The sequence below is a fragment of the Xyrauchen texanus genome, chromosome 17 (assembly GCF_025860055.1).
Source record: "Xyrauchen texanus isolate HMW12.3.18 chromosome 17, RBS_HiC_50CHRs, whole genome shotgun sequence".
NCBI lineage: Eukaryota > Metazoa > Chordata > Actinopteri > Cypriniformes > Catostomidae > Xyrauchen > Xyrauchen texanus.
In genome coordinates this window covers 17,654,014-17,681,731 of record NC_068292.1, presented here as the reverse complement: position 1 = coordinate 17,681,731, position 27,718 = coordinate 17,654,014, and the positions used below count along the sequence as shown (strand labels likewise).

Below are 27,718 nucleotides of genomic sequence, written 5' to 3'. Positions count from 1 at the left end.
CTTTCTTTCTTTCTTTCTTTCTTTCTTTTCTTTCTCCAAGGCTTATCCAACTTTTATTCCAAAACGTTAGAAATGTTAATGTGTCATTACATCACACACAAATCGGCAGATGCAGAACTAGAGAACTAATATTTCATGTCAACAGACGTGACGATGTGTGCTGGAGTTTCCTCCTCTCTGTCACCTGCTGCTCTTTCCCTTTGCTGCTCCAGCTGCTGCTGCCGCTGTCTGCCGTGCGTGCGTGCGTGTGCGAGTGAGCGCGTGCGTGCAACCTCTTTTCCGCTCACCCTGCGCTGCTGTTATTCAATGTGGCAAAGACCATGACAGGAATCGCCGCCGCCTCCTTCTTCTCCAACATTTGCCAGTTCGGGGGCTGCGGACTGCACTTCGAGTCGCTGGCAGAGCTCATCGTGCACATCGAGGACAACCACATCGGTAAGTGCGCTCGTGGAAAAACAATCTGTGCCGCTGTAGCTCGCGCAGCTATGGCCGGGCTCGCGCGCACTTCCTGCGTCGCAGCGGCGATGTTGCTAGGTGTGGCGAAACGATGAGACGAAGCTCTGCGTTGTGCTAGATTTTCATGACGATTCATAACTCATTTGGGGTTCGCTATGTCCTTTAAAAGTAGTGCTTGAACTGAACGTGTAAACAAAAGCGGTAGTGTTGGAGTGTTATTTTCTGCGCACGGCCCGCACAGACACGGAGCTGCTGCTGCGCTCATGGATCTGTGTGTTCAGCTCATCCGCTCAGAGCAGCTCATGAACACTAAATGCATGGTTAGATCGGACATGTCTGCGATTAAAGTCCCCGAGAAGTTGACTTATGACTTGTTACAGTAGCTAATGCAGCATTAGAGCATTCCTAAGTTGGATACATGTAACGGGTTCATGGAGACGTCACTGACCGTGAACACTATGCGTTATAATAACATAATAACGTTGTGTTATGATCATGATATTACATACACATGCACTAATAGGTTAAACGGATGCATGCACAAGATTCAGAGCAGTTGCATATCACAATCAGGTGAAAGTAAAGATGTTTACTTTCTAATGAAATTACAGCACAGGTGGTTACATTTATGCACGCTTCCCCGCTTTTTGTAATTGTTTAATATTTATTCAGGACCTGATTTGTTTTCATTCTAAAGCAGGGGTCACGCTGGGGTCAGGAATTACTTTGAGCCCTTTTCCACTGACTTGATTCGGCAGGTTCCTTGGCTGGTGAAAATTCTCTAACTATTGCGTGCATTTCCACCGCAGAAAATCCGGGGACGAAAACCTGGTTCTGCACTAGCATCAAAAGCTAGCTGGTCCCCACGCAGGAACCGATTACATCAGGGGGCAGAGGGCGGGATAATGTTTGTCACCAGGTAAAGTTTTCCCAAACAACAATGGTAGCTACCATCAACAGCAAATAGTTATTCTTCGCTCTATAACAACAATAAAAATAAAAACTACAAAATTATCAGACATCAAAGCATTCAGGTAACACAGACTAAACAAGCATTCTACTTGCATAAAAATCATAAACAAACTGAAAAACACTTAATGGAGTACAGGGACGATAAGATGGACCTAAGCAAAAGTGACAGTGGACGGACTAACAATGTTTTGGACTCAGACACCAACCATCTATACGCTCGTGATAAACAGTGAATCACTGGAGTCCTCTGCAGCTGATCTCAGTAAGTTTTTAAACTTTGTTAGCTTTCCTTACACTGTAGTCAACATAATTTGTGCATTGTTTTGTTCTGTAAGAGGATTTTTGACCAGCTACATACTAAGTTCGGAAGATCGCAGCATCTGCTGGGATTCTCTATCAAGACATACGTCAAGACTAAATATAATATTATGCTTTGGCAAACATCTAAATCTAGAAAACCATCTGCTACACCAATGTTAATAACGATTCCACTGATACAGTTTACAGAACTTAGCAAATGAAGCCATAGTTCATACAAAATAATGTAGTTACATTACCTGTCTGCTTTAGCGTAGATGTCATTCATCTCTGGCATTCTTGTTGAGCAATGTTATAATGATGGATTGCATTAATCCTTATGTTTAACTGTGTCCACAAAAACAAGAGTGAAAGCACCATACAAACACACTGTGATGCAACATGTTTGTTTGTGGGCTGATGAGGTAGTCAAGTGAAACTACCACATATCCCATTACATCAACGTTCGGTTCTCAGGTCAGTGGAAAAGCGCAGCTGTTTTACGAATGCCCCGGCCTTGAACCAGCAGAGCACAGGCTCGGCACGAGAACCATCACCATTTCAGCAGAAAAGGGCAATTTCAGTCCCAGTCTGCAGAACTCTTATCCAGTAGAAAAGATCCATAGATAGGGTCAAGGCCCTGTTTTGCCTTGCTGTATCACTATAGTGTTAGGGTTATCTTAAATGAATCATGTCTATCCTACCATCTATAAAAACACCTATCATCTGTTTTTCTGTCTCACAGAAGAAAGTAAGTAATGCGGGTTTGGAACAACATGTTGATAGAAATGTACAAAATCTACAGTGCTTGCTGGTTTTCAGCACTCTTAGATATGCAGAAATAGAGAAATAGTAAACATGAAATGACTGAGGGCCTTTTAATGAAGTCCAAAATATGTACGCATTGGATGTGATGGAATGCTGGTGTGCTCTGAGACAAAAATGGCTGCTGAAAACGAGCACATCAAAGGGGTATTACATATCTTTTTGTCATGAACGAAATGCTCTCTGTAGGAAGTCATGATATCTATATCATTATGGTGGCCTTTAGTCTCTATAGTGCTGATGGATATCTCAGTCAAGGGGACTGGATCTGGAATCTCTGTTGCTGTAATTAAACACCATGGCTACCTGTCCAAAAGACTGGCAAGAGCGTGCATGGAGAGGATTTGTAAGGAGAAACCTGACTTCTAGTGACAAAGCACCACCCTCTTTTCCCCGCTGTCTGACATTCCTGGTTAGCTCAGCTGGCCTTTGGAAGGGAGATCAGTGAGTAGCTGTCTTGAGAGCTGGTTGAAATCATCAGTCCAGTAGACTATTCTAGCCTGAGGCGCTTTTTGCCATCCGTACACTACACAGTCAAAACTCGCTCTGCAGCTCGATGTCTCAGCAGCTGAACAAAGATTTGCTATGTATGTAAGCTTTACAGCTGAAGAATGTGTTTTTCTCGAAGTTACTGTTACAGGTCCCAGGCAGATGTGGGACTGTAACAGTGAATGATGTCATTTGTATGCTGTAAGCAGAGGGAGACAAGAGTTTTGCATTTTGTCAGTTTGGTCTTCTTTATAGTTTTTTTTCTGTTCTTTTTTATAATAAATGGCATTTAAATGACATAGAAACATATTTATCTGATTGGACGAGAGACGTTCCATGAGTACTGATGTCTCACACCATCAGCATTCTGATGCTTTACTGTTTGTATCACGTCACTTGTGTTTGTGCCAAACTAAAGTGTAAGAGAGCAGCTCAGATAAGACTTGCTAGATATGTGTCTTTTCATTATCCCTGTGACATTAAATGTTTTAACCAGCAGCTGGTGACAAAAGACCATTTTTATGTGTTATTAGTCAGTTAATTTTGACATGCATTGAGTCAGCGCAAGTCAGTCAGAAAGCAGTTTATTTGAAGTCATCTGCATTATCTCTCACTCCATGGCTGCATCCGAAACCATCCGAAACTATCAGCCAATGACTCAACAGACAACATCTGCATACAAAGGTACCTCCAGAAACTGGTTTTGGTCAGGCTACTGAGGCAGCATAATGTCACATCGTTGCTAGGATACCAGCAACTGATTGTCGCCATTTGTTAATGCATCTGTTTTATACAATCCAACCTCAATGGTTTTATAATCTAAAACAAAATCAAGAGAGTTTTGGCAGTAACAGTACTTCCTCTATATGCATTTAGCAGCAGCACACAATTATGTGTGCAGCTGCTTATATTTCAGATGGTTCATTAATATTTTTTACGCAACGTAACGCTTGCTAGGCCCAGTCAGCTGCATGCTTTTTACACTGCACACTGTTGAATGGGGCTGGTATGAAATGAAATGGACCCCACCGTACACACACACACACACACACATATGCATGCATGTACACACACACAATTTCATGTACATAATCACAGTGATGTAACCATATAGCAGTCCAACGTGAGTGTGTCCTGCATCAGAGAAGCAGGATATCTGCAGGGTCTGAAAATCAGTGCAGGATTGCAGGTATTAGAATGAATGTTATGTAATTCCAGTGTAAGCACACGCAGAAAGAATGTCACAAGTATGTTTTTTGCATATTTACTGAACTTCAGATTCAACGTGCGAATGCCGTTGTACCGCGTTTCTGTAAGCGAGCGATGACATGCGTGTCGATTCGTCGGACCCAAAACAAAGATGGCGGCGCCGGCAAGTAGTAGCAACACGAGTGGCTCCTCAGACTATCAGAAGTGCAAGGCGGCATGCACTCGTTCCTCTAAAGTATGGGAATTCTTTAATTTAAAAGGAAACAATTCCGTGATATGTCGTCTTTGCAAAATGGAGATGGCCTTCCATTCTAGCACCACGGCAATGCACCAGCACCTGAAGAGGCACCACCCGGTTGCAGCTGCAGATGACAGAGCACCGTAAGTTTTTTTCAACTCCCCACTTTGCACTCGATGTTGGAGTAGGCTATAATACGTTGTCGACACCTAAAGTTTTCGCTTATAGCTATTAATAATGCGCTTGTAGCTATGAATGTCGTGAAAAATACATAAGAGGACACTGACAACGCGCTGACAGGCAGGACCAAGCAGGTAACATTTAATAAAGTCTCAACTTTCAAATTTGGTCATTCAAAGAAAATTAAACCATACTATTTTGGCCTACTATTTTGTGGCTCTTTAATGTGTTGTGACAGATTGCCTCAGTTAAAGCTGCTTGTGAACCGATCATCTTTTCCTTGGTTAATTTATAGCATCAAACAGGCTAAACATGAATGTAGCCTACATCAGAAGGACTGTTGTTTTAACCACGGAAAGATGTCAGTACAGTAGCCTATGCAATCCATTATTCAAATTCAAATCCACCAACGTTAATCTTCTCTCTCCTGACTACTTTGTCAGACAAAAATGGAGTATTATGATTGATTGATCAGATCGCCAGTCAATCAAACTCCCGGCAAATGTTTTTTTTTTTTTTTACATTTTATACACCCCCACCCCCGATGAAACCGGTATTACCGGTGTTGTCACAAGTCGATTAATCGAATCGAAATCGAATCGGACTGGGAAAAACGAATCGTTAGATTAATCGATGCATCGAAAAATGATTAATCGCTAGATTAATTGTTTAAAAAATAATCGTTTATCCCAGCCCTAGAGCGATGCGATTCAACTTTCGCTCCTGTTTAACAACAAAGCAAAGCTGTCAACATAGCAAATGAGCTTTTCCTATCACTCCTTCATATCACATTACAGAACCTTCGACAAGAAAGGCAGAAACCGCAAAAATGCTTTGTGTAAAATGCAACAAGAACTACTCTTGGTGAAGATAACCTACTGCAGGGAGAAGAGAAACAATGAAACAGCTTTTACATCTGTCATCTCTATCTCTGAAAATATATCTGACCAGTACAGGTATTTTATCTGCCCTGTGAATCAGTAAATTTTAATTAGTATGTAAAAAATATGCATAAATAAAAATAATAGAGTAATATGAATACTATAGTATTAATAATATACATTATATGAAAATGCATCATTTTTTATTTTTAATATACATATAATTCAAGCAAGGTTCTCTCTCAGGATTTCATCTGTTAACATTTTCATTGCATTTTGGCAACATTAAACAGCCATTTAAATGTTACTTTTGAGTATTGACGTGTACTCTTAAATTGTTAGTAATGCTGTCATCACTTGCAAACATTTATGTTTTTCTTTCTACTGTGGAACTCAAAAGGTGATGTTAGTGACAGTGCATGGTGACAGAAACTAACATTCTGCCTAACATCTCCTTTTGTGTTCCACAGAAGAGAGAAATTCATACAGTCTTGGGGGTGAGTAATGACTAAAATGTCCTTTTTGGGTGAACTGCCCTTTAAATACTTGTTAAAGTCTTTGTTAATGTTATCTGCCATAATGTCCTTTAATTATTCTAAGGTCGTTTTTATGCTATTCCTCCACCAACATGCGCAAATACGGGTTCGGTCTTTACAGGCTTGTGGATGCACGCACAACAGCACCGCTGCTGCAAAAATAAATAGGGAAAACACTGGGTAGCCAAGTGTATTTCTTGAATACAATACTAATTGCTCGCTAGAAATGGAATCAAACGTTGGAAAATGTACATTTACACACAAATTGGCTATCAACCACCTCTTCTGCCGCTTTTATTTTCCTTCTGCTCAACCGCTGTGGAACGCCACGCATAGGATTGTGGGATTTCATAGGCAGCAAAGGATACATCTGATGATGGTATTGTAACGGGTGTGGGGAAATCAGGGGAAGGCAGACGGGAGGTTGGATCTAAGTGCGGCTTTATTTACAGCGATAAATGAATAAAAACACAGGAACAAATGAAAAGTCCACAATGGGAAGAAAATCAAACTCAAACACAAAATAACACACAGCTGGTGGGACAGACAGCGAACATCCACGAAGGGCAGGGGTATCCTCGAACGAACAAGGGGAACGGAGAGAGAACAATGAGAGAACATCGGTATGAACAGGAAACGTCAACATTCAACAACGACCGACAAGGGAATGGAGATTAAACGAGACACAGGTGAGAACAATGATGTGTGCAGGCAGTGAGGGAGGCCGGGAATTGTGGGAATTGTAGTTTTCTACAAGGACAGTGAGACTGGGGGCGGACAACAAGGAAAACGTGACATGAAATGTGATCAGTGAAGGGTGAAATGGAAAACACGGGGCAGACAACAAGGAATCGTGACAGGTATCTTAGTAGACAGGTTGTGACGTGAACATTAGTTTCGGGTGTGCCATGGTTCCTTCCTACCTCCGTTGACAGCCTCGATAAGGCAGCATTTCCTGGTTTTTGTACGCAGCCCAAGATTACTGCTATTACATTACAGCTGGGAAATACAGTTAAACTTTCAGCATTATCATTAAGGCATATCACAGCTGAGAGAACAACAGTACTAAACAATACGATAACTAATGTGGTGGGATAGGCCGATAACGATTAATTGGCCAATATTTTTAAAATTGATTTACAGAATATCAGAAAAATGTCCTTGCTATGACAGGCACAGACAAAGAGTCTTAAATAAACAAAATTTCACATGCAGTTTATTGTTCAGTCAAAACCAGAAAAAATACGATTTGGTGCATAATTCTTGACCTTGAAGTATAAACAAGCTCGAAACCGAAACAATGACCAAACTATCTACTACTAACGCCATAGATTATTGCTGATAATGATAGTTCCAAAAAACAACTACTGGCACCGATTAATTGGTAAAACCGATATATCGGTCTACCTCTAGAGGAGATATAAATATTCAACATGGCAGAGGAGAGAACAGTTTCTATAGTGAATGGCTCTTGAACCGGCCACACGACACTCTGGGGGATCCCCGCTCAGACGGCTATATTTACACAGAGAAAATATGTATTTGACCAGAATTCCCATTATTAGCAAGCTGACTAACACTACACTAATCGCAGGTAATCGCACATGCTTAATCGCATTGGATAAAAGCGTCTGCCAAATGCATAAATGCAAATAAATGTAAATACAATCAGCCATGAAGTTAAAGCTTGGTCGCAAATGGGTCTTCCAAATGGACAATGACCCCCCAAGCATACCTCCAAAAGTTTTGCAAAATGGCTTAAGGACACCAAAGTCAAGGTATTGGAGTGGTCAACATAAAGCCCTGACCTCAATCTAAAAGAAAATTTGTGGGCAGAACTGAAAAAGTGTGTGCAAGCAAGGAGGCCTACAAACCTGACTTAGTTACACCAGTTCTGTCTGGAGGAATGGGCCAAAAATCCAGCAACGTTTTGTGAGAAGCTTGTGGAAGGATACCCAAAATTAAATTATACTCTATACTATTATTCTGACATTTCACATTCTTAAAATAAAGTAATGATCCTAACTGAACTAAGAAAGGGAATGTTTTCTATGATTAAATGTCAGGAATTCTGAAAAACTAGCTAAGGTGTATGTAAACTTCTTACTTCAACTGTACATTTAAACAAACACATTATATTTACATTCATTCTTGAGGTCTAACAAATGTGTGGAATGCATTTCATCCCACATTAATGGTATGAAATGTATATTGTGATTAATCATTTATATTGAACAAAATGAAAAGAAAAAATAAATAATGTGGTAATAGTTTTGCCCATATCACCCAGCCAATGGTGTAAGTTTGTGGTGAGACTATTGGCTTGGCTTGTCCGATCAATGGCAAAAAATGTAAGTGTTGGGGAACCTGTTTAAAAACGAAAAAAAATTTGTTATTCCGTTTGGTGACGCTAGTGGTGCAGAAATTATACACTTAACCTTTAAAAGTATTTATGTTCTTACTCATAGATTATCTTGTGTATTATCTCTTTGCTTTTGATCATTTGGCTTTGGCCTGATCTGGGCTTTCCCTGTGGTTTTATTGCTCTGAGTGCCAGATGTAGAGCCTAAAGGCTTGTTTCAATTTTACTTACACATTTTTCAGGTCATAAAGATTGTACTGCAGACGGAATACTTTGCGTACTCTGCATAGGCTTATTTAATATTTTTTTTATATCATCTGATACACCTCAACCATGTGATTAAAACAAAGAAATCACATAGTGACTGGATGTTTATTTTACTGATAATGTCACTGACCACATTTACATGCACTTTAAGAAAATGGTTTATTCCAGGGTTTTTAAAGTGGCATTCTAAAATGTCATGTAAATAAGAACGCTGATTTCCTTATGTTGTTTAGGGAGTAAGAGAAAGCGGTTTAACACACCTGGGTTTCTGTTGGGTAACGCAGCTTATGTGGTCATGTAAACGCATAAGCAGCATTCTAACCCGTTTATGAGGAGTGTGCATTTGCGTAAACAGACCGGATAGCAAACGTCAGAGGTTGGAGCCCAATAACAAGTCAGCACATCAGAAAAAATTCTACATTTTTGTGAGAAAACCACATACACCCATACAACACCAAAAGAAAGATGCCCAGGGTCCCTGCTGGGCATGCTACATGGAGGCATGAGGACTGCTGATGTAGCCAGTGCAATATATAAATAAAAAGCTGGGGTCAGAGTGCAGGGTCAGCCATGATACAGCACCCTTGGAGCAGATAGGTTCAAGGGCCTTGCTCAAGTGCCCAACAGTAGTGTCTTGGTGGTGAGTAACCTTCTGGTGAGTAACCCAGAGCCTTAACCGCTGAGCCACCACTGCCCATATTGCAATGTCTGTACTGTAAGACACCTAAGACAGCACTACAGGGAGATTAAAAAGGACAGCTGATCGTCCTAGTAGTGGCAGACCACAAATAAGAACACCTGCACAGCATCGGTACATCCGAATATCACACCTACGTGACAGGAACAGGATGGCAACAACAACTGCTGGAGTTACACGATCCCTCCATCAGTGCTCAGACTGTCTGCAATAGGCTGAGAGAGGCTGGATTCAGGGCTTGGAGGCCTGTTGTAAGGCAGATCCTTCCCAGATATCACCTGCAACAACATCGCCTATGGGCACAAACCAACCTACACTGGACCAGACAGGACTGACAAAAAGTGCTCTTCACTGACAAGTCGCGGTTTTGTCTCACCAGGGGTGATGGTCGGACTTGCGTTTATTGTCAAAGGAATGAGCTTTACACTGAGGCCTGTACTCTGGATCGGGATCGATTTGGAGGTGGAGGGTCCATCATGGTCTGGGGCGATGTGTCACAGCATCATCGGACTGAGCTTGTTGTCATTGCAGGCAATCTCAATGCTGCGTGTTACAGGGAAGACATCCTCCTCCCTCATGTGGTACCCTTCCTGCAGGCTCATCCTGACATGATCCCCCAGCATGACAATGCCACCAGCCATACTGTTCGTTCTGTGTGTGATTTCCTGCAAGACAGGAATGTCAGTGTTCTGCCATAGCCAGCGAAGTGCCCGGATCTCAATCCCATTGAGCACGTCTGGGACCTGTTGGATGGTGAGGGCTAGGGCCATTCCCCCCAGAAATGTCCAGGAACTTGCAAGTGCCTTTTTGGAAGAGTGGGGTAACATCTCACAGCAAGAACTGGTAAATCTGTTGCAGTCCATGAAGAGGAGATGCACTGCAGTCCATTAAGCAGCTGGTGGACACACCAGATACAGACTGTTACTTTTGATTTTGACCCCCCCCCCCCCTTGATCCAGGGACACATTATTCCTTTTCTGTTAGTCACATGTCTGTTTATGTCTTAGATGTTTAATATTTTTTATGTTCATACAAATATTTACACGTTACGTTTGCTGAAAATAAAAGCAGTTGAAAGTGAGAGGATGTTTCTTTTTTTGCCGAATTTATATGGGAGTAAAGAGAAAGCCACTAACACGGTGCATGCAAACAGGAACGCCACTCTCTTTCAATAAACCACTTTCTGGTGTACATGTAAACATGGTCACTGTCTCCTGTTGTGTTGTGTTGTTTTTTTTTTTGTTTTTGTTTTTTGTGCATTGCCTCTAACTAGCTAACAGATAAGGATACAATACACACACTCTTTCCACAATGCCTTCTTCTTCAGCAAAACAAACGTGTTGTAGGTTAAAAAGAGACATTAAATTAGCAGGCCTGCATTTAAAAATATGTCAGCAGCATGTCAAATGTCACTGAGGCACAGACTTGTTGTCACTGATTTGATTTGCATGTTTGCTGTGGTTGTGGTATTGATACAATACCACAACTGCACATTTCTGCTCAGTATATATGTTTGTAAAGACTTGCATGTACTCATAGCTGATTATGAGGACAGGCTTGTTAAAGTCTGACACATGAATTTCAGATCTGGTTGCCAGAAGAGCACTGCTCTAAAAAAATATAATGACCTAGAAAAACATTGAGTAGTGTTCCATTCGACAGTCTTAGTTCAGTTTATTTCCACCACAGGATTTATGTGCTGAGTAAAAATGCCCTCAGGACCATCATGTTTACATACAAACAAAATGTGTCAACACATTTTATCTCAAATGGATGAGATGAATGAGAGATTGATCAACTCCAGGCAGCTGACCTGAGCTGAGCTTGTTTGAATACCTCCTTTGCTTTCTGATCGCATGTCTCGGATGTGTTCGGGGTGTTAGCTGAAGGAGAGCGTGGCTAATGTGACTTATTGGGCAGTAATGAGGCAATTAGTGTCCCATGGAATCCCTCCCTCACCTATAGCCCTGCTCTTGGCGAGGTGTGAAATTTGGCCTAGCCTCATGTAGGCCTGGAGGAAGCCTAATTACAAAGTGGGATGGTGAATTTTGGCCTCTCTTCCTCCTCATCTGGGGACCTGCTGCTAAAAATATTTTCTGCTTTAATTAACGCCAGGCTAAACAAGGCTCTGATTCTAGCAGGTGAGGTGGGTTCATTGACAGGTACTGTTGTGGCTTGTTACCAATAGGGGGCGATGGCACACTATCAGAAAAGCTGCTTGAGGATTTAAGAAGTTGGCGCTGAAATGTGGCCAATAAAGCTCATTGCATACAGCAAATTGGCTTGTGAAGTTTTAAGGTTGTAATATTTTATTACCTTTGAATTTTACTCCATGTTTAAGTAAATTCTAGTTTGTGGTTCTCTGGGATTTGATTGTTACATGCTACGAAGGCAACAGTGTAAATATGGGGAAAAGAAGTAGGGGTGTGTATAAACTTTCAAGGGTTCTTCATGGTCATATGAAAACAGTGTAAGCAGCAGTCGATCTTAAAAGATCCATCCGAGACTTTCACTGGATGTGACAATTTATGTGATTCTTTTTCAATTCCCATCACATAAAATTGTGCATTTAAAACTGGCAGACTGTAGCCTCCAAGGGTTTCTTATTAAAAGTGTTAATATGATGTTGAAATTATTTAGGGAGTCGAATGTGCAACAGTGCTTAGAATTATTTTGATAGCGACTTAAGTGTTTAGCAAGCTTAAATCCTCCTGGTGATCAGAGACATACGGAAAAGTTTACACCCTATATGCCCATAACACTGTGAATTGACACACTGATCTTTGGTTCAAAAGGATCAGCACAGTGATATAATAAAAAGTGCCATCTTTCTGAAACATCTGGCTTTTAAAGGCTTTAGCTCGTGTGTTGGACAGAGGTCTTCTGCTTTCAAGATGTCAGCTCCACAGGGGTGATCTCCATGCCTCTGAACAATGAACCTTTCTCAGCTTCACTGCACTGAGGGCTCCTGAAATGGCTTGGAAAAAAATTCTCAACGGAAATAATAAATTTGAGCAGCAGTGACTGGTGCCGCCAGAGCTGCACCTGGTGGACCTAATTACCTCAAACCAACACCCCTATCACCCCCCTGCCCCACTGTGCATCAACCAAACCCTGACACAGCCCAGCTAATGACAGGAAGAGCTGAAATTACCTGGATTAACCATGGCAGGGGGTTGACGCTGATTTAGAACGTGTGTCTGTATGGTTTGGATGTATATACTATGTGTGTGCTGTGATCTTCAAGTGTATGTGACCACCCATGAAGATTTCATGTGTAAATGAGCAAGTAAACATCTTGAAATATTGCATTTTCTGAATGACAAAATGCTTAAACTTAAACTGTTTACAAGTACGGTGCCACGCAGAAAAGCGACAATTGATAAATGCCTAAATGATCTTTTCCTTTGTTAATCACTTGATTTCTATTTCTACTATACTGTGCTGGCTAGCCCCACCCACTGGAAAATGTAATTGGTCCAAAATCCCTTTCTTCATAACTGTACATCAAACATAATATGTTTGTTGATGTCATTTACAGTATGATGACTTACAGTTCTTGGAAGGGAATTATCAAGTGTTGGATTTAGTGTGCTGGAGAATTCAGTCCTCTCTTGGTCACATGCCACAGCTCTGCATGTCATAAATATATCACAATATTGGCAACATAATCCCATAATGCGTGAAGAAAAAGGAGGTGCAGTTTTTATTTGATCTAACTGTATTAAATGGATTAAAATGAGCATTGTGGGTGGGGAAAAGGAGTGTATGTGTGGGGAATACAGTAATGACTAGATCTCCAGCTGGCCTGAGGAATGCAGTCAATGGAAGACTTCACTGCACAATTAGATAATCACACACAAAATGTTTTATTACACAGGGCTGGTTCATGGAGCTCAATGGTGCATAGTGTAGGGACCTGAAAGGCTTTTTCAGATCAATGCACTAGATCGCACTGGCTGTCTCAACTCATTTTACTGTTAATTTAGATGTTATTTTTTAGTGGTCGACAGATACAGTTTTTTTTTTTCTGCCCAATGCTGATATCTTGAGAGCAGGGTGGCCAATAGTCTGCATAACTATATAATACAAATGTAAAAAAAAATAATACAAGTTAATGATGAAAATTTAGACTAACACAAAATTGCTGAACTCAAACAAACACTTATTTAAACATAAAATTGTATTAAGAGACATTCTTGTCCCATTTTAATAAGCAAGAGACAACTATAAGTAATCCATCCAGTTGATTTCCCTGAAAAGGCACTATCAAAACTTTTCTCCTTTTGTTTAAAGTAATATTCCGTGTCCAATACAAGATTACCACAAAATATAATGTTGATTCATCCCTCCCTTCTGCAATGGAAGTGAATGGGGCCAAATTTGGGGGGGTTTAAAGACAGTAATGAGAAGTTTATAATTTTACAAAAGCACTCAGATTAATTAACCTTGTGTATTTGAGCTGTTAATTTATTTAAAAATATGCTTTTACAGTCATTTTAGGGATTTGGGGTTTATGGCTTTATGTTGTTATGGCAATGAAGTTGAAAAATGGCTATAAGTTTACACTGAAAAGGTTAATAAGTGATCTGATCACACTAAAATCATGTCAACACATATTATTTATGTCTTGTGGCTATACTTTTGAAACAGTGAGTATTTTAAACATTTACTTATTGTTCCATTCACTTCCATTGTAAGTGCTTCACTGAAACCCAGATTTTTGCTTTTTTTTTTTTTAAAGGGGGGACAAGTTGAAATACATTTTCACATCATAGTCTGTGAAAGTGTCCATTGGCAAATTAATCATTCACTTTGAAATTTATTTCACTGCCTGGAAAGATATATCCCTTACTCTACCTTTCTACCTTTTTCTTTGATCTCTTGAAAGAGTGTGGTCTTATTCCGAGTCCTGCCCTTAAGGGAAAGTGGAATAGAGTATGTGTGTGTATAAGATTGAGAGAGACCACCATGGTGGACCACCTTTCCTCTGTAATGGGGTCCTGGTAGGCTGCAGGTCTGTGGCCCCAAGTGGATTTAGGCCCTAGGGCAGTGTTTCCCAAACTGGGGTATGTGAGGTGACAATAGGGGTACGCAAATTAAATTCTGAGATTTACCATTCTTTTGATTTCATCACTGTCTATAATCACATTCAAACTCAGTTCATGTATTTCTCACTGGCAAAAATAATTTAGTGTGCCCTCTAGTGTAGAAACACCAAAATGGTTGTGTCATGAAGGTCAGATAAATACTCAAAGAAATAATCCTATCTTTTTCTGTAAAAAAAACAGCATCTACTCATGCATCATGTATCACACAAGTATAATTTTTCGCCAGCCCAGCACACTGCTAATTTGCGTAGCTTAGTGATAGCAAGTAAAACTGAAGTAAAAACTCGTGACATGTCAGTTGTCCACGTTTTTAGTTTGTCTGTTCATTTTTTGTTTTCACAGTTTAAAACGTAATTTGTATTTAAGGTTAGATGCATAGCGAGTTTTGATTCTCATGGTATAATTGCATAAGCTTTGATGACAGGTGACAGACATCCGGTGCGGCCAAATAATTTTACACATTCACACACAGTAATTTTAACTCGCATTTGCTTGCATGCTACAGACCTGTTTTTACATTGAGGCATTATGTTTTGCCAGCAAATGAGCTCAACCTTGCGAACAGTGTCAAATTTGACAAAAAAAAGCACCTTGAGCTGATCACGCAATTCCACAGATACTTACCCGAAATGCTCGAGGTCGGCCAATGCGCAATTCCAGGCACAGAATCGAACGCTATACTTATGTACCGTGTTGCGATGAGGGGGAGTTTTCAATTTATCCATATATATCTAGCATACCCATCTCAAATAGTAAGATTAATATAACATGTACAAATATAACATTAATATAAGGGAGTAGTTTTACAAATATAATTGTGTTAAATATACATATTTTCTAAATACCTTGTGTGAATGTTATCTATGCGTTAGAGAGCGGGTATGCAAATGGATGTTGATTGTTTGGAGGGGTACGCCACTGTAAAAAGTTTGGAAACCAATGCCCTAAGGTACCTGGGCAGGGCCTCATGATGCTTGCGTGTGATTTACAGAGTGCGTGTGTGTGCGAGGATTGATCCATATGTGTGTGTGAGACTGTGTGCGGCTCTTCATCCCTTCCTCTTTTGGGGCTTTTCCCATCCACAGGTCAGATGCACTCATACAAAACTCCCTTTTTAATGGCACAGGAACAGTGCAATGCCTAATGCATCTTGTGTGTGTGTGTTTGTGTGTGTGTTTGGCGGAAAGGTGTGGGGTCTTTCTCACAGTAGTTAAATCAATGCTAATGAACCACATTAGCTGAGTCACAGCCCGAGCTGAAAGGTTTAAACATCCTACCTGCCTCCAAAAGTAGACCAGCATGCAGATGGCAACAGAAATGCAAACCCCATTCTGGTCCTGTGCCTCATACTGTACATATACTGTACTGTGAGGCATATGTGCGTTGCCATGGTGACAACCAGGCGGCAGCAGCTGCAAGCCTGTGTAATTATGAGCTGGCAGAGCCACAGAGTGTGTGATGCCATGCTGGCTGGAATCTCATTTCTTACACGCACACACACACACACACACACACATGCTCAGGAGTGTCGCGTGGTTTTAAAGAGTGGAGACAAATATGGTTCGGGTTAAACAGGGCAGAAAGAAATGTGTTTACTCACAGCAGAGGAATAGAAAGAGGCATTCAGATGCATCACGGGGGGGAGGCTCATTAGATGAAACAGTGTTTTGGCAACGCTTGTGTTAATGGTGTTGGAGAATGCCCTGAGAGACAGGCATCTGAAAACTATTACCCTTGCAAAGCCACTGTTATGCGGGCACAGACGGCCACTGAGGGGACGTTATAGTTGCTGGGACGTTGAGGAGAGTTTCGTGCTCACCGGTAATGGTGTTTTTGGTCAGTTTGTGTTTAATAACAGATAGCATGGAAGTGAGGAGGCTAACCTGAACTATAATGGAAGCACAGATTTAAAGATGAAATATGTATTTATTTTGCATTTCTCCTGTCCCAGTTTATATGCATAGACAACTATAAGTAATCCATTTGTAAGTGCATTTTTGGAAGAACACTGTGCTGCTTTCTTTGCTAATTTTGCCACAAGGTGGCACCGTAGTCCACATTTGTCCTCAGGGATGCCTCTTGACAGTATTGACCACAGAGAATTGGAGAGGTTTTGACAGAACATCCCAGTAATACTGCAGATATCTTAACTTTTGAAGTCAACTCTTCAATATGAAAAACTAAAGACCTATAAATCCATCCTTCTATGGTGTGTGGGTCATTTGGAGCTGGTTGAAGTGGGATCTGGGTGGCCCTGGAGTGCAGAAAATGAGCCCTGCTCAGCAGAGGGGCTCCAGACATCTGGGATAAATGGCACAGAGCTTGTTGAACGTGGTGTGGAGTGACACAAACCAAATGGCTGTCTTAAAGGGATAGTTCACCCAAAAAATTAAATTTGCTGATAATTTACTCACCCTCAGGCCATCCAAGATGTATATGACCTTCTTTCTTCACCAGAACAGGATTTAAGATTTTTGGAAAGAATTCCAGGTTCATCCAACGCAAGTGAATGGACACCAATATTTTATGGTCCAAAAAGCATATTTTGTCAGCATCAAAGTAATCCACACGACTCCAGCCGATCAAGTAATGTCTTCTGAAGTGAATCAAAACATTTTGAAAATTGATGTCTATTCACTTGCATTGGGTGAAGCTAAAAACCTGGGATACTTTCCTAAAAATCTTAAATCCTGTTCTGATGAAGAAAAACGTTCATATGCATCTTGGATGGCCTTAGGGTGAGTAAATTATCAGCAAATTTTCATTTTTGGGTGAACAATCTCTTTAAGTTTTACCAAACAGCTATTAGATACATGCTCTCCCTATTCCAGTCCAGACCCTCTCCCAAACACACAAAGCCTGATTTATTATGCCGTTAAGTAGAGTTTAATGAAAAAAACTTGATTAATGGAGTTAATTGCCATCTGCAAGTGATTGTGGACATGTTGTGTGGCAGAAACTAGTATTGAGTTTGAAAGTCAATGACTTTAACAATAAGAGTAATAGTTTCACTCTGGCAATGACACGGAATCTTCCACAAACTCATTTCCATAAACTTGGATGCCACAAAATGCACATTCAAACAGGTAAACAACATTTCTTTCACATGAAGAGATTTATTGTCCTTTTTATATGCTTTTTTGTGTTGTTTAGAATGTATAATTTTAATACAGAAAAACCTTAAAGCCACAAAGCACACTTGGTTGTTCTTTTGTGGTGTGATTGTTGTTGTCTTCGTCAGTCCGATGAATTATCTGTCTCTCCGCTTTGTTTAGATACAGATCCTCGCGTGTTGGAGAAACAGGAACTTCAGCAGCCCACATACGTCGCCCTTAGCTACATTAACAGGTATATGAGCCTCTAGATTCTTAGTCTGTTTCACATTTATGGCCTTTATCATCTACCTCATTACAGTGCTATATTCAAACACACTCTTCCTCTTTAAAGATTACATTCAAGGCCCGTAACCTTACAATAACCATGACATTATTTAAATCTGAACAAAGAATAGATGTCTTTGTATTAAGTTTATTCACTGTATATATAAAAATTTATAACTTTAATACTTAAAGATAAAGTGTGTAATTTCCAAACAAAATAGCTAAAACAAATTAAAAAATACAAATAATTCAAACTGGTTTCCTGAACACTCGTCCCATCTTCCATTAATGAAACAGATAGTCACGGCCCAAACTTATACCCTTCATTGAGCCATGTTGCTGTGTCGGGCTGATGCTTAAACAATTTCAAAAATCTATGTTTTGACAGCGAAGTGCTTACCTTTGGAATATTTGGGGGAAAATATCAGCCTGCGAATTATTGTCAGCTACTTATAATTGTTTCTGCTTATTAAGATGGGATAGAAGAAAGTAATTTAACATGGTAAAAAGTCAGACTTGAGCTTAAATATGATCATATGTTGGCTATTGACTAATAATTTAAATAAAAAAATATTCACCATAGTTTTGTGTATGCTTACCTTACATAGTTTTTGCATCCTATTTGTTCCAAGTAAATAACAAAGTTTATGCCCGGCATGAATACTAGTAGTCCAGTTAAATTCTCTCATCATTTACTCACCTTCAGGCCAATCCAGATATGAGTAAATTTCTTCTGCTGAATACAAACAAAGATTGTTAGAAGAATGTCTCATCTCTGTAGGTCCATACAATCCAAGTGAATGTGACCACAACTTTGAATTTCCAAAAAGCACATAAAGGCAGTATAAAAGTCACCTATAAGACTCCAGTGTTTTAATCCATGTCTTTAGATACAATCTAATTGGTTTTGGTAAGAGCTGACCAAAAAGTAAGTAACTCCTTTTTCACTGTACATTCTGCCATTGCAGTATCTAGAAAAGATCATGATTTCAAGCTTGATTACATTCCCTAGTGCTTGACACATTCGCAGAGCACTAGATGGCGCTAGGAAATTTAATTACGCTTGAAATGATCACCATATATTTTGGTCTGTTCTAATCCAAAATCAGTTGGATAACTTCAGAAGACATGGATTAAACCACTTGAGTCATGTGGATTTTTTTTTATATGCTGCCTTTATGTGCTTTTTGGAGCTTCAAAGTTCTGGCTGCCATTCACTTGCATTGTATGGAACAACAGAGCTGAAATATTCTATTAAAAAAATCTTAATTTGTGTTCTATAGAAGAAAGAAAGTCATACACATCTGGGATTGTGAGAAACTGATATGATAATTTTAATTTCTGGGTGAATTTTTCCTATTCCTTCCTTGACTTTGTTCAGTGTGGTTTGTGTAGGAACACAAGAGACAGTAGGAAGTTCCAGTGTTTTAAATGACTTTAATAGGCTAAATGGTGATGGAAATGATTGTGTAACGATGAGGAGACACTTTTGTCTCACTCTTTCTGCGTTATGTGGCTTCTACTGGTGATCATTTAATCCCACACAAGATTTACAGTAAAAATGTCTGTGCTAACATTTATGTTTTATTACATACATTTACTTTTTTATTGCGCAACAAAATAACTTGGACCGAACAATGTGTTTTGACGTGGGATTGACCACACTTGTGTTTGCTGTGGTTTAATCTGTTCGGGTTAAGAGTCTTATCCTATTTCACTTTCGTCTCTCTCTAGGTTTATGACAGACACAGCACGACGAGAGCATGAGTCTCTGAAAAAGAAGGTCCAGCCGAAGCTGTCACTCTCATTCATGGGCAGCCTTTCACGCAACAGTATAGCTACACCCCCTCGCCACAACAGCGGCAACCTGACCCCGCCTGTCACCCCGCCCATCACGCCCTCATCTTCATTCAGGAGCAGCACCCCCACAGGTATACCCTCTAAGAACACACACCTCCTTTTTATTCAGGGCATGTGCCTGTACAGGTACATCACCTACACACACAGACATCACCTTCCTTTTAATGGCTGTTTGTTTTATGCTTATTATATTTTCAAATCAGATTCATTCTGGGCAATAAACCCATTATAGCTGCAGTGCTTGTTTGATGTTCTCTTGCAATAGATAATCAAACAATCAAATTATGAGTCACTCAATTTTTTTTGTCCTCTGGAACCATTGCTGCTCTTTCCCATGGCCTTGTCTAGAGCAGCATGTGCTCTCTTTCTCCCACAATTAAAAGTTTAGATTTTATTTGTGTGGGTTTGGAACACAAACTAAATAGTCTCCAAATTACTGCTATCATACTATTACTGTGCATTAACCCTTAGACCTTCTTATGCTTTCCAGATTTTTTCTCATTATACAAAGCAAACGGTTTGCAGACTGGGCACAGGCAGTATTCTGATGGTAAATGAGGACTGTGAAAAACACAACTGTACCAGTTTTTCTACAGTCACTGTTCTTTGGTTGTTTCATGCTCTCATAGGTGTTGCATAGGAGTTAAAATGATAGTTCACCCAAAAATGAAAACTCATCATTTACTCACCCTCATGCCATCCCAGTTGTGTATGACTTATTTTCTACCGTCGAGAACAAAGATTTTTAGATAATTATCTCAGCTTTGTAGGTCCATACAATGCAAGTGAATGGTGATCAGACCTTTATTAATCCATAAGACTCCAGTGTTTATATACATATCTTCAGAAACAATATAATAGGTGTGTGTGAGAAACAGAACAATGTTCAAGTCAGTTTTTACTCTAAATCTCCACTTTAACTTTCACTTACAGACGTGAAAGTGAAACTAAACAGGCACCACATGTGACTTTTAGATGTAAAAGTAAAAGTGGAGATTTAGAGTAAAAAGGACTTTGGAACTGTTTCTCACCCACACCTATTATATATCTTCTGAAGAGATTTAAACACTGGAGACTTTGGATTACTTATATGTTTCCTTTATGTGATTTTTGGTGCTACAAAGATCTGATCACCATTCACTTGCATTGTATGGACCTACAGAGCTGAAATATTCTTAAAAAAAATTCTGTTCTGTTCTGCAGAAGAAAGTAAGTCATTTTTGGGTGAACTGTCCCTTTAAAGACCTTGGATGTTAGCCGATAGGTTGTAGGTTTAATCTATAAGTCATTGCCATCATGCACCCCATCAAGTACCACATCAAATAGCCCTTAGAGAAAGCACATCCAAAAATGAATATTCTTTCATTATTTATTCACCCTCATGGCGTCACAAACCGTTATGATTTTATCTTAATATGTAATCATCTCTTTGGCCAAAGCTTGCAGTTAGCATGCTTTTCTGCACAGAATTCCAAAAGATGTGGCAACGTTTCTTTGCCACCCAAAATGGCATTGGTTTGCACACTTGAACACGAACACAGGCTAGATGCAAGCATTTGTGAATTTGAAGGTTATCAGTGAATACTGACTTAAATTTAATTCTGTTCCTCACACAAAGTTATGACTGGAGCTTGACAGACTATTCCATTTTACAGACAACTACAGGGAGACTGCCCTGTAATAAGTGTATTGAAAGCATCTATTAAATGATCCCTTACTAAATGAGTACTTACTCTCAGGTAGCGAGTATGATGAGGAGGAAGCGGAATATGAAGAGTCCGACAGTGACGAGTCGTGGACCTCCGAAAATGCCATTAGTTCTGAATCTATCCTCAGTTCCATGTGTATGAACGGAGGTGATGAGAAACCCTTCGCCTGTCCCGTGCCTGGATGCAAAAAGAGATACAAGGTACATACACTTTTCTTTATCTAAATTTGTGGACCAATACATTTACAATACCTAGAGAATGTAGACCTGAGTAACCCTAGTAGTTAGATAAACATAGCACAAAATCTTCCTCACAGACCCAGATGTATAAGTGCCATTATTTAAGGTATTTATTTAGGTTGCTATTGACTAAATAGCTACAGCACATCTGTGTATCCATCCAATAGTAACCACTAGTTACACAAATATGATCAAACAGTGAATGCTGGACATTCAGTTTAGCTGTCAGAGAGTTTATTCATTCTAAGAGAGCTATAATAGAGAAGGCTGGAAGCTTTAGAGCATCAGAGGCTAAAAATGTACATTGTAAATGCATACATGCGGTCCACGACAAGCCCTCTGTGTTTTATGGGATTTTCCACTGACTCTGTGTTTTGAGATATGCAGCCTGTGAGAGCTGGATTAAATAAAGAGAGGATATAGATGATGACAGCCATGAAGGTGTCTTTGCATGTTCAGATGTACTGTTAGATGTGGGTAAGATTTGGGTTCAGTCAATGTCTGGCCTTCACTGCTGTCAGTTAGCAAGTTTTATGTCACAAATTGGGACATTTCCAAATTAGGTTCATATAGTATTACCATAAGATTAATGCTACAACATTAGAATGTCAATACAATATAACACATTTGTGTAATTTGTGGTTCCTAAGATACTTAAAGTGGCTTAAGGAGAGTGTCGATTTCTAGTGATATTCAAATAAACAAATGAAAAATAAAAATTTGCTTCACATTAGGGGTGTAATGGTTCTCAGTAAAAAAATTAACCGTACGGTTCGGGAAGCATTGGCACCACAGTCGGTTCACCTCACGTTTAATGACGCATCTGGAGCACAGGTTTTGGTCAAGAAACCAAAGCGTCAAAAAGAGAGGCACAGTTACAACCTCCGCTAATGCACCTGAATGGCTCAGTAGATGGATACCTGTGTTTCACGTGGGTCAAATTGATGACATCACTGTTCTGCAAGCATTGTGTGTTGTTGAAAATGGCAAGTGGAGTAAATTAAACAGAATGCTGTTAGAGAAGCCCCCTGCATTTCTCCTTTCTGGGAACATTTTCTTTTTGCTGTCAATTACAACAGCGATGGTCAAAATACATTTATAAAACAGGCACAATCGCTCGACACGAGTGCTGCATACCGGTAATATATGTCAATAATGCGCATGAGTGTTTATATAAAATGCGCAAGCAAGTTCTTCCTGTTTCCTTGTGCAGCTGTAATCTATCACAAGCTTTAATAGTGCGCTTTGATTAATAACATTAAGATGTCATTATAGTAATACATTGATACATGATGAATCATTTACGCCGACATCATCCAGGGAAAGAGCCGCACGTGAGCCGAAACTGCACACACTCCCTTCCAATTTTAAGCAGGCACTCAGTGCTAAATCTGACAGATATGAAACAATAACCATGGTTTTATAACAGTAATACTGTAGATTCTATATAGTAACCATGACAGTAACCATGTTTATATTGTGGTTACTATGATTTTACTACAAATGCCATGGTTAAACTATGGTTACTGTTGTAAAACAATGATTGTTATATAAGGGCAAACCTGTTGAAATGTACAGCCTTATTCCAAAATGGACTAAATTCGTTTTTTATTTTTAATAAATTTGCATAAGTATTCACAGCCTTTGCCATGACACTCAAAATTGAGCTCAGGTGCATCCTGTTTCCACTGATCATCCTTGAGATGCTTCTACAACTTGATTGGAGTCCACCTGTGGTAAATTCAGTTGATTGGACATGATTTGAAAAGGCACACACCTGTCTATATAAGATCCCACAGTTAACAGTGCATGTCAGAACATAAACCAAGCCATGAAGTCCAAGAACGTGTCTGTAGACCTTCGAAACAGGATTGTATCGAGGCACAGATCTGGGGAAGGGTACAGAAACTTTTCTGCATCATTGAAGGTCCCAATGAGCACAGTGGCCTCCATCATCCATAAATGGAAGAAGTTTGGAACCACCAGGACTCTTCCTAGAGCTGGTCGCCCGGCCAAACTGAGCGATCGGGGGAGAAGGGCCTTAGTCAGGAGGTGACCAAGAACCCGATGGTCACTCTGACAGAGCTCCAGCGTTTCTCTGTGGAGAGAGGAGAACCTTCCAGAAGAACAACCATCTCTGCAGCACTCCACCAATCAGGCCTGTATGGTAGAGTGGCCAGACGGAAGCCACTCCTCAGTAAAAGGCACATGACAGCCCACCTGGAGTTTGCCAAAAGGCACCTGAAGGGCTCTCATACAATGAGAAATAAAATTCTCTGGTCTGATGAAACAAAGATTGATCTCTTTGGCCTGAATAGCAAGCGTCATGTCTGGAAGAAACCAGGCACTGCTCATCAGCTGGCCAATATCATCCCTACAGTGAAGCATGGTGGTGGCAGCAACATGCTGTGAGGATGTTTTTCAGCGGCAGGAATTGGGAGACTAGTCAGGATCGAGGGAAAGATGAATGCAGCAATGTACAGAGACATCCTTGATGAAAACCTGCTTCAGAGCGCTCTGGACCTCAGACTGGGCGAAGGTTCATCTTCCAAAAGGACAAAGACCCTAAGCACACAGCCAAGACAACAAAGGAGTGGCTACGGGACAACTCTGTGAATGTCCTTGAGTGGTCCAGCCAGAGCCCAGACTTGAACCCGATTGAACATCTCTGGATAGATCTGAAAATGGCTGTGCTCTGACGCTCCCCATCCAACCTGATGGAGCTTGAGAGGTCCTGCAAAGAAGAATGGGAGAAACTGGCCAAAAATAGGTGTGCCAAGCTTGTAGCATCATACTCAAAAAGACTTGAGGCTGTAATTGGTGCCAAAGGTACTTAAAAAAAGTATTGCGCAAAGGCTTTGAATACTTATGTATACTTACTTACGGTCAAAGGTGAAGATTTATAGTAAAAAAAGGACTTAAATATTGATTTGTTTCTTACCCATACCTATAATATCGCTTCAGAAGACATGGATTTAGCATGGATTAATTTTATGCTGCCTTTATGTGCTTTTTGGAGCTTCAAATTTCTGGTCAGCATTCACTTGCGTTGTATGTACCTACAGAACTGAGATATTCTTCTAAAAATCTTCATTTGTGTAGATGCAGAAGAAAGTAGGTCATACACTTCTGTGATGGCATGGGTGAGTAAACGATTAGAGAATTAAGGTGTATTATACTTAAGGAAATGCTAAATAACATCTGGATTAATGGTGCGATACGTACAGTATCTTGTAATTATGTATTGTTGTCCAAAAGGTTTCCAGTATGCCACTGAAGACTACTTTAAAATGTGAAATAGAGCAAAGAAATATGCAAAAGAAAGGATTGATGTTTTTAAGGCAGGCCTTAGCGAAGGGTCAATTTGGTTTAGATAAGTGATGATTTTCTGTTTCTGAATTTCTTCTTTCTGTATCTTCTTCCAGAATGTGAATGGTATTAAGTACCATGCCAAGAACGGTCATCGCACCCAGATTCGTGTTCGCAAGCCCTTCAAGTGCCGGTGTGGTAAATGCTACAAAAGCTCTCAGGGGCTTCGACACCACACTATCAACTTCCACCCACCCTTCTCTGCTGACATCATCCGCAAGATGCAGCAGTAGAGTGTGCCAATGTCGTCCTCCACAATTACACTTACATGCACGTGCACAGACACGCGTATATAAAATACAGATACATGTATAAACAGGACAAACAGATCACCTCCATATCCAACTTCACCAGCAGCTGTGGCTGTCCATTAACTCTGAACTGTCTTATCCTTGTGTCCCCTGTTTTTGGAGGACATCCAAAAATATTTGTCAGAAGGACATCTTTTCAAGAGGAGCACTCTTTTACCTCCCTTTTCATTTCACTCCTCATGAGGAGGAAAGCTTCTCTGTTCCTCTTCTTCCAGGAAGACATTCTGTACCCTCCATTAGGAAGATTTGGTTCAGCCCTCCTTCCATACTCCATGCTCAAAACACTACACTCCGAATTGTATGCTTTAATTCTTTTAGTTTTGGCTTATTTGTATCCTGTTACAGTTCAGTTTTGTATTTTTGCACATTCAACGATCATTATTTTTTCCTTGTATTATTTTCTTTATGTAAGGTGCTTATTGTAAAAGAATGATGGTATGCTTAGAAGGATTGTGTTTTCTCTGAGCACTTGACGAGAGTTTGCCAATGAAACCAGCCTCATACAGAACCTAAGATAAGCCTGCTCAAAGAAGTGACTTTGCGAGAAACCGAAAGACAGGAAAGGCTTAAAAAGTCTGAATGTTTGTAATATCTACCCATAAATATGCAACCTTCCTAGCTGTAGATTGCGTATATAAATATATTTTATAAACTTTCATAGTCAGATCTAAAACCTATACTTTACTCCCAAGTTTAATTTTGTATATTTCCATCTTAACTTTAGAGATGATGATTATTGATTGATTGCAGATGTGCAGATTTTCAGTAGTGCTTTGGCCTTTTTGGTTATTTTTTTTGTAATATATTTTTTGAGTTAGAGCAGCAAATGACTCTCAGGTGACAAATCGCCAGCATTTCAGAACCATAATTCTGCCCAATTTATCTGTTAGTATTTTAGAGTAGGCCGTTACACACTTCCCAGCTTTGATGTGGCTAGAATGTTCTAGAACTCCACAGCGATCTTCATGTGATCTGGTGTGGTACCTTAAAGCACTTTGTAGTGACCAGTTGCCATCCTGTGTTAGGGCATTTTGTATTGCCAACAAGTCTGATGTTGCAGAATTCTTTCTGCAAGTCAACTAGGAAATTCAAAGAAATTAAGAGTATGTGCCACTTTGGAGGTTATCATTTCAACACATTTACTCCTTTCTTATTTTCCAGCATAGGAAATTCATAATTTTTTTGCTATACCTCCAGTATGCTTCGTAGTTGTGAGATTATTGAAACTGGTTGAGTTGTGGTAGACCACAGCATTCCAGTATAGTATACTTGTAGCTTTATGTGTAGCCAGGCGTCCATTCAAATGCCTGATTCAGATTGTGTGTTCACCCTGATTCTGACTTTTCTCTGGGGTTGTCCATGTGACCTTAATATATTTCTTGAACTTCAATCTGAGAACAGAAATCAGGAAAATCTGCCCTGTTCACTATAGATACCATAAGCTGATCAATACAATATATGATATCCACGTTTGGACACCTAACATTGCACCAGAAAGTTACACGCTTTCATTTGCTTTGGACTTGTTATAAATGAAAATGAAGGGGTGGTAAAAATCAGAGTCACTAGAACCTCCAGAGGTCACAGCCAGATCAGGGGCTGCCAATCACTCATTATGACGTCACTGCATGGACGTTAATGTTGTTCTTTCAGTTTAGATTTTACATTGTGACAGTATTACACTGCCAGTACGAAGGGAAGTATTTGATATATTGTTTACGTAATGTATTAACGTCTCTATGTGAGTGCTTTAAATTATATTTTCTTACGTTTCTGTACAATAATGTTCCTACATGTAATAAAGTCAAGCACCAGAGGTTTTGAACTGGTGACATTTTCAGTAAAAAAAAAAAAAAACATGCTGCTTAGTAAATGTAAACCTGGTAATATTTGAAACATTAAAATGACCTCTGATATGTTTTAATTGCTTTTTATATGTTTTATGTAACATTTTATTTATTCATTTAGCAGATGCTTATCCAAAGCTAATTATAAAATGAGGAAGAATACACAATAAGCAATTAATCTTAAGTCAGTTACACAAAAAGTGCTCAATACAAAGTTTCAATTGTATAAGAAAAGTACTAGCCAAGACAGAGATTAGAGTGCAACAAGATTCGTTTTTTTTAGTATAGGGTTAAACAAGAGTGCTTATGGAAGCACTCTTTGTTTTTTAGCTGTTTTTTGAAGACAGAAGGAATCTGCTTCACGGATGTTGTTGGGATGGTCGGCTCACAAATCTAACATACTGTATATAGTTACGTTTTAGCTGTTTTCTTGAAATGTAGTCAGTGAAGACTGATTTTCACCAACCTTCCAAAGAAAATGTC

The 27,718-nt window shown here is 39.8% G+C and overlaps 1 protein-coding gene across 1 annotated transcript; it reads left to right on the top strand.

The window, feature by feature from the left end:
• Positions 1-227: 227 nt before the first annotated feature.
• On the top strand, positions 228-27,310 carry LOC127657962 (juxtaposed with another zinc finger protein 1-like). The gene is made up of 5 exons (XM_052147002.1): positions 228-435; positions 17,796-17,868; positions 19,635-19,831; positions 21,500-21,669; positions 25,134-27,310. Exons 1-5 carry the CDS (start codon positions 321-323, stop codon positions 25,308-25,310), a joined length of 732 nt encoding a protein of 243 aa, XP_052002962.1. The 5' UTR covers positions 228-320; the 3' UTR covers positions 25,311-27,310.
• Positions 27,311-27,718: the final 408 nt, after the last annotated feature.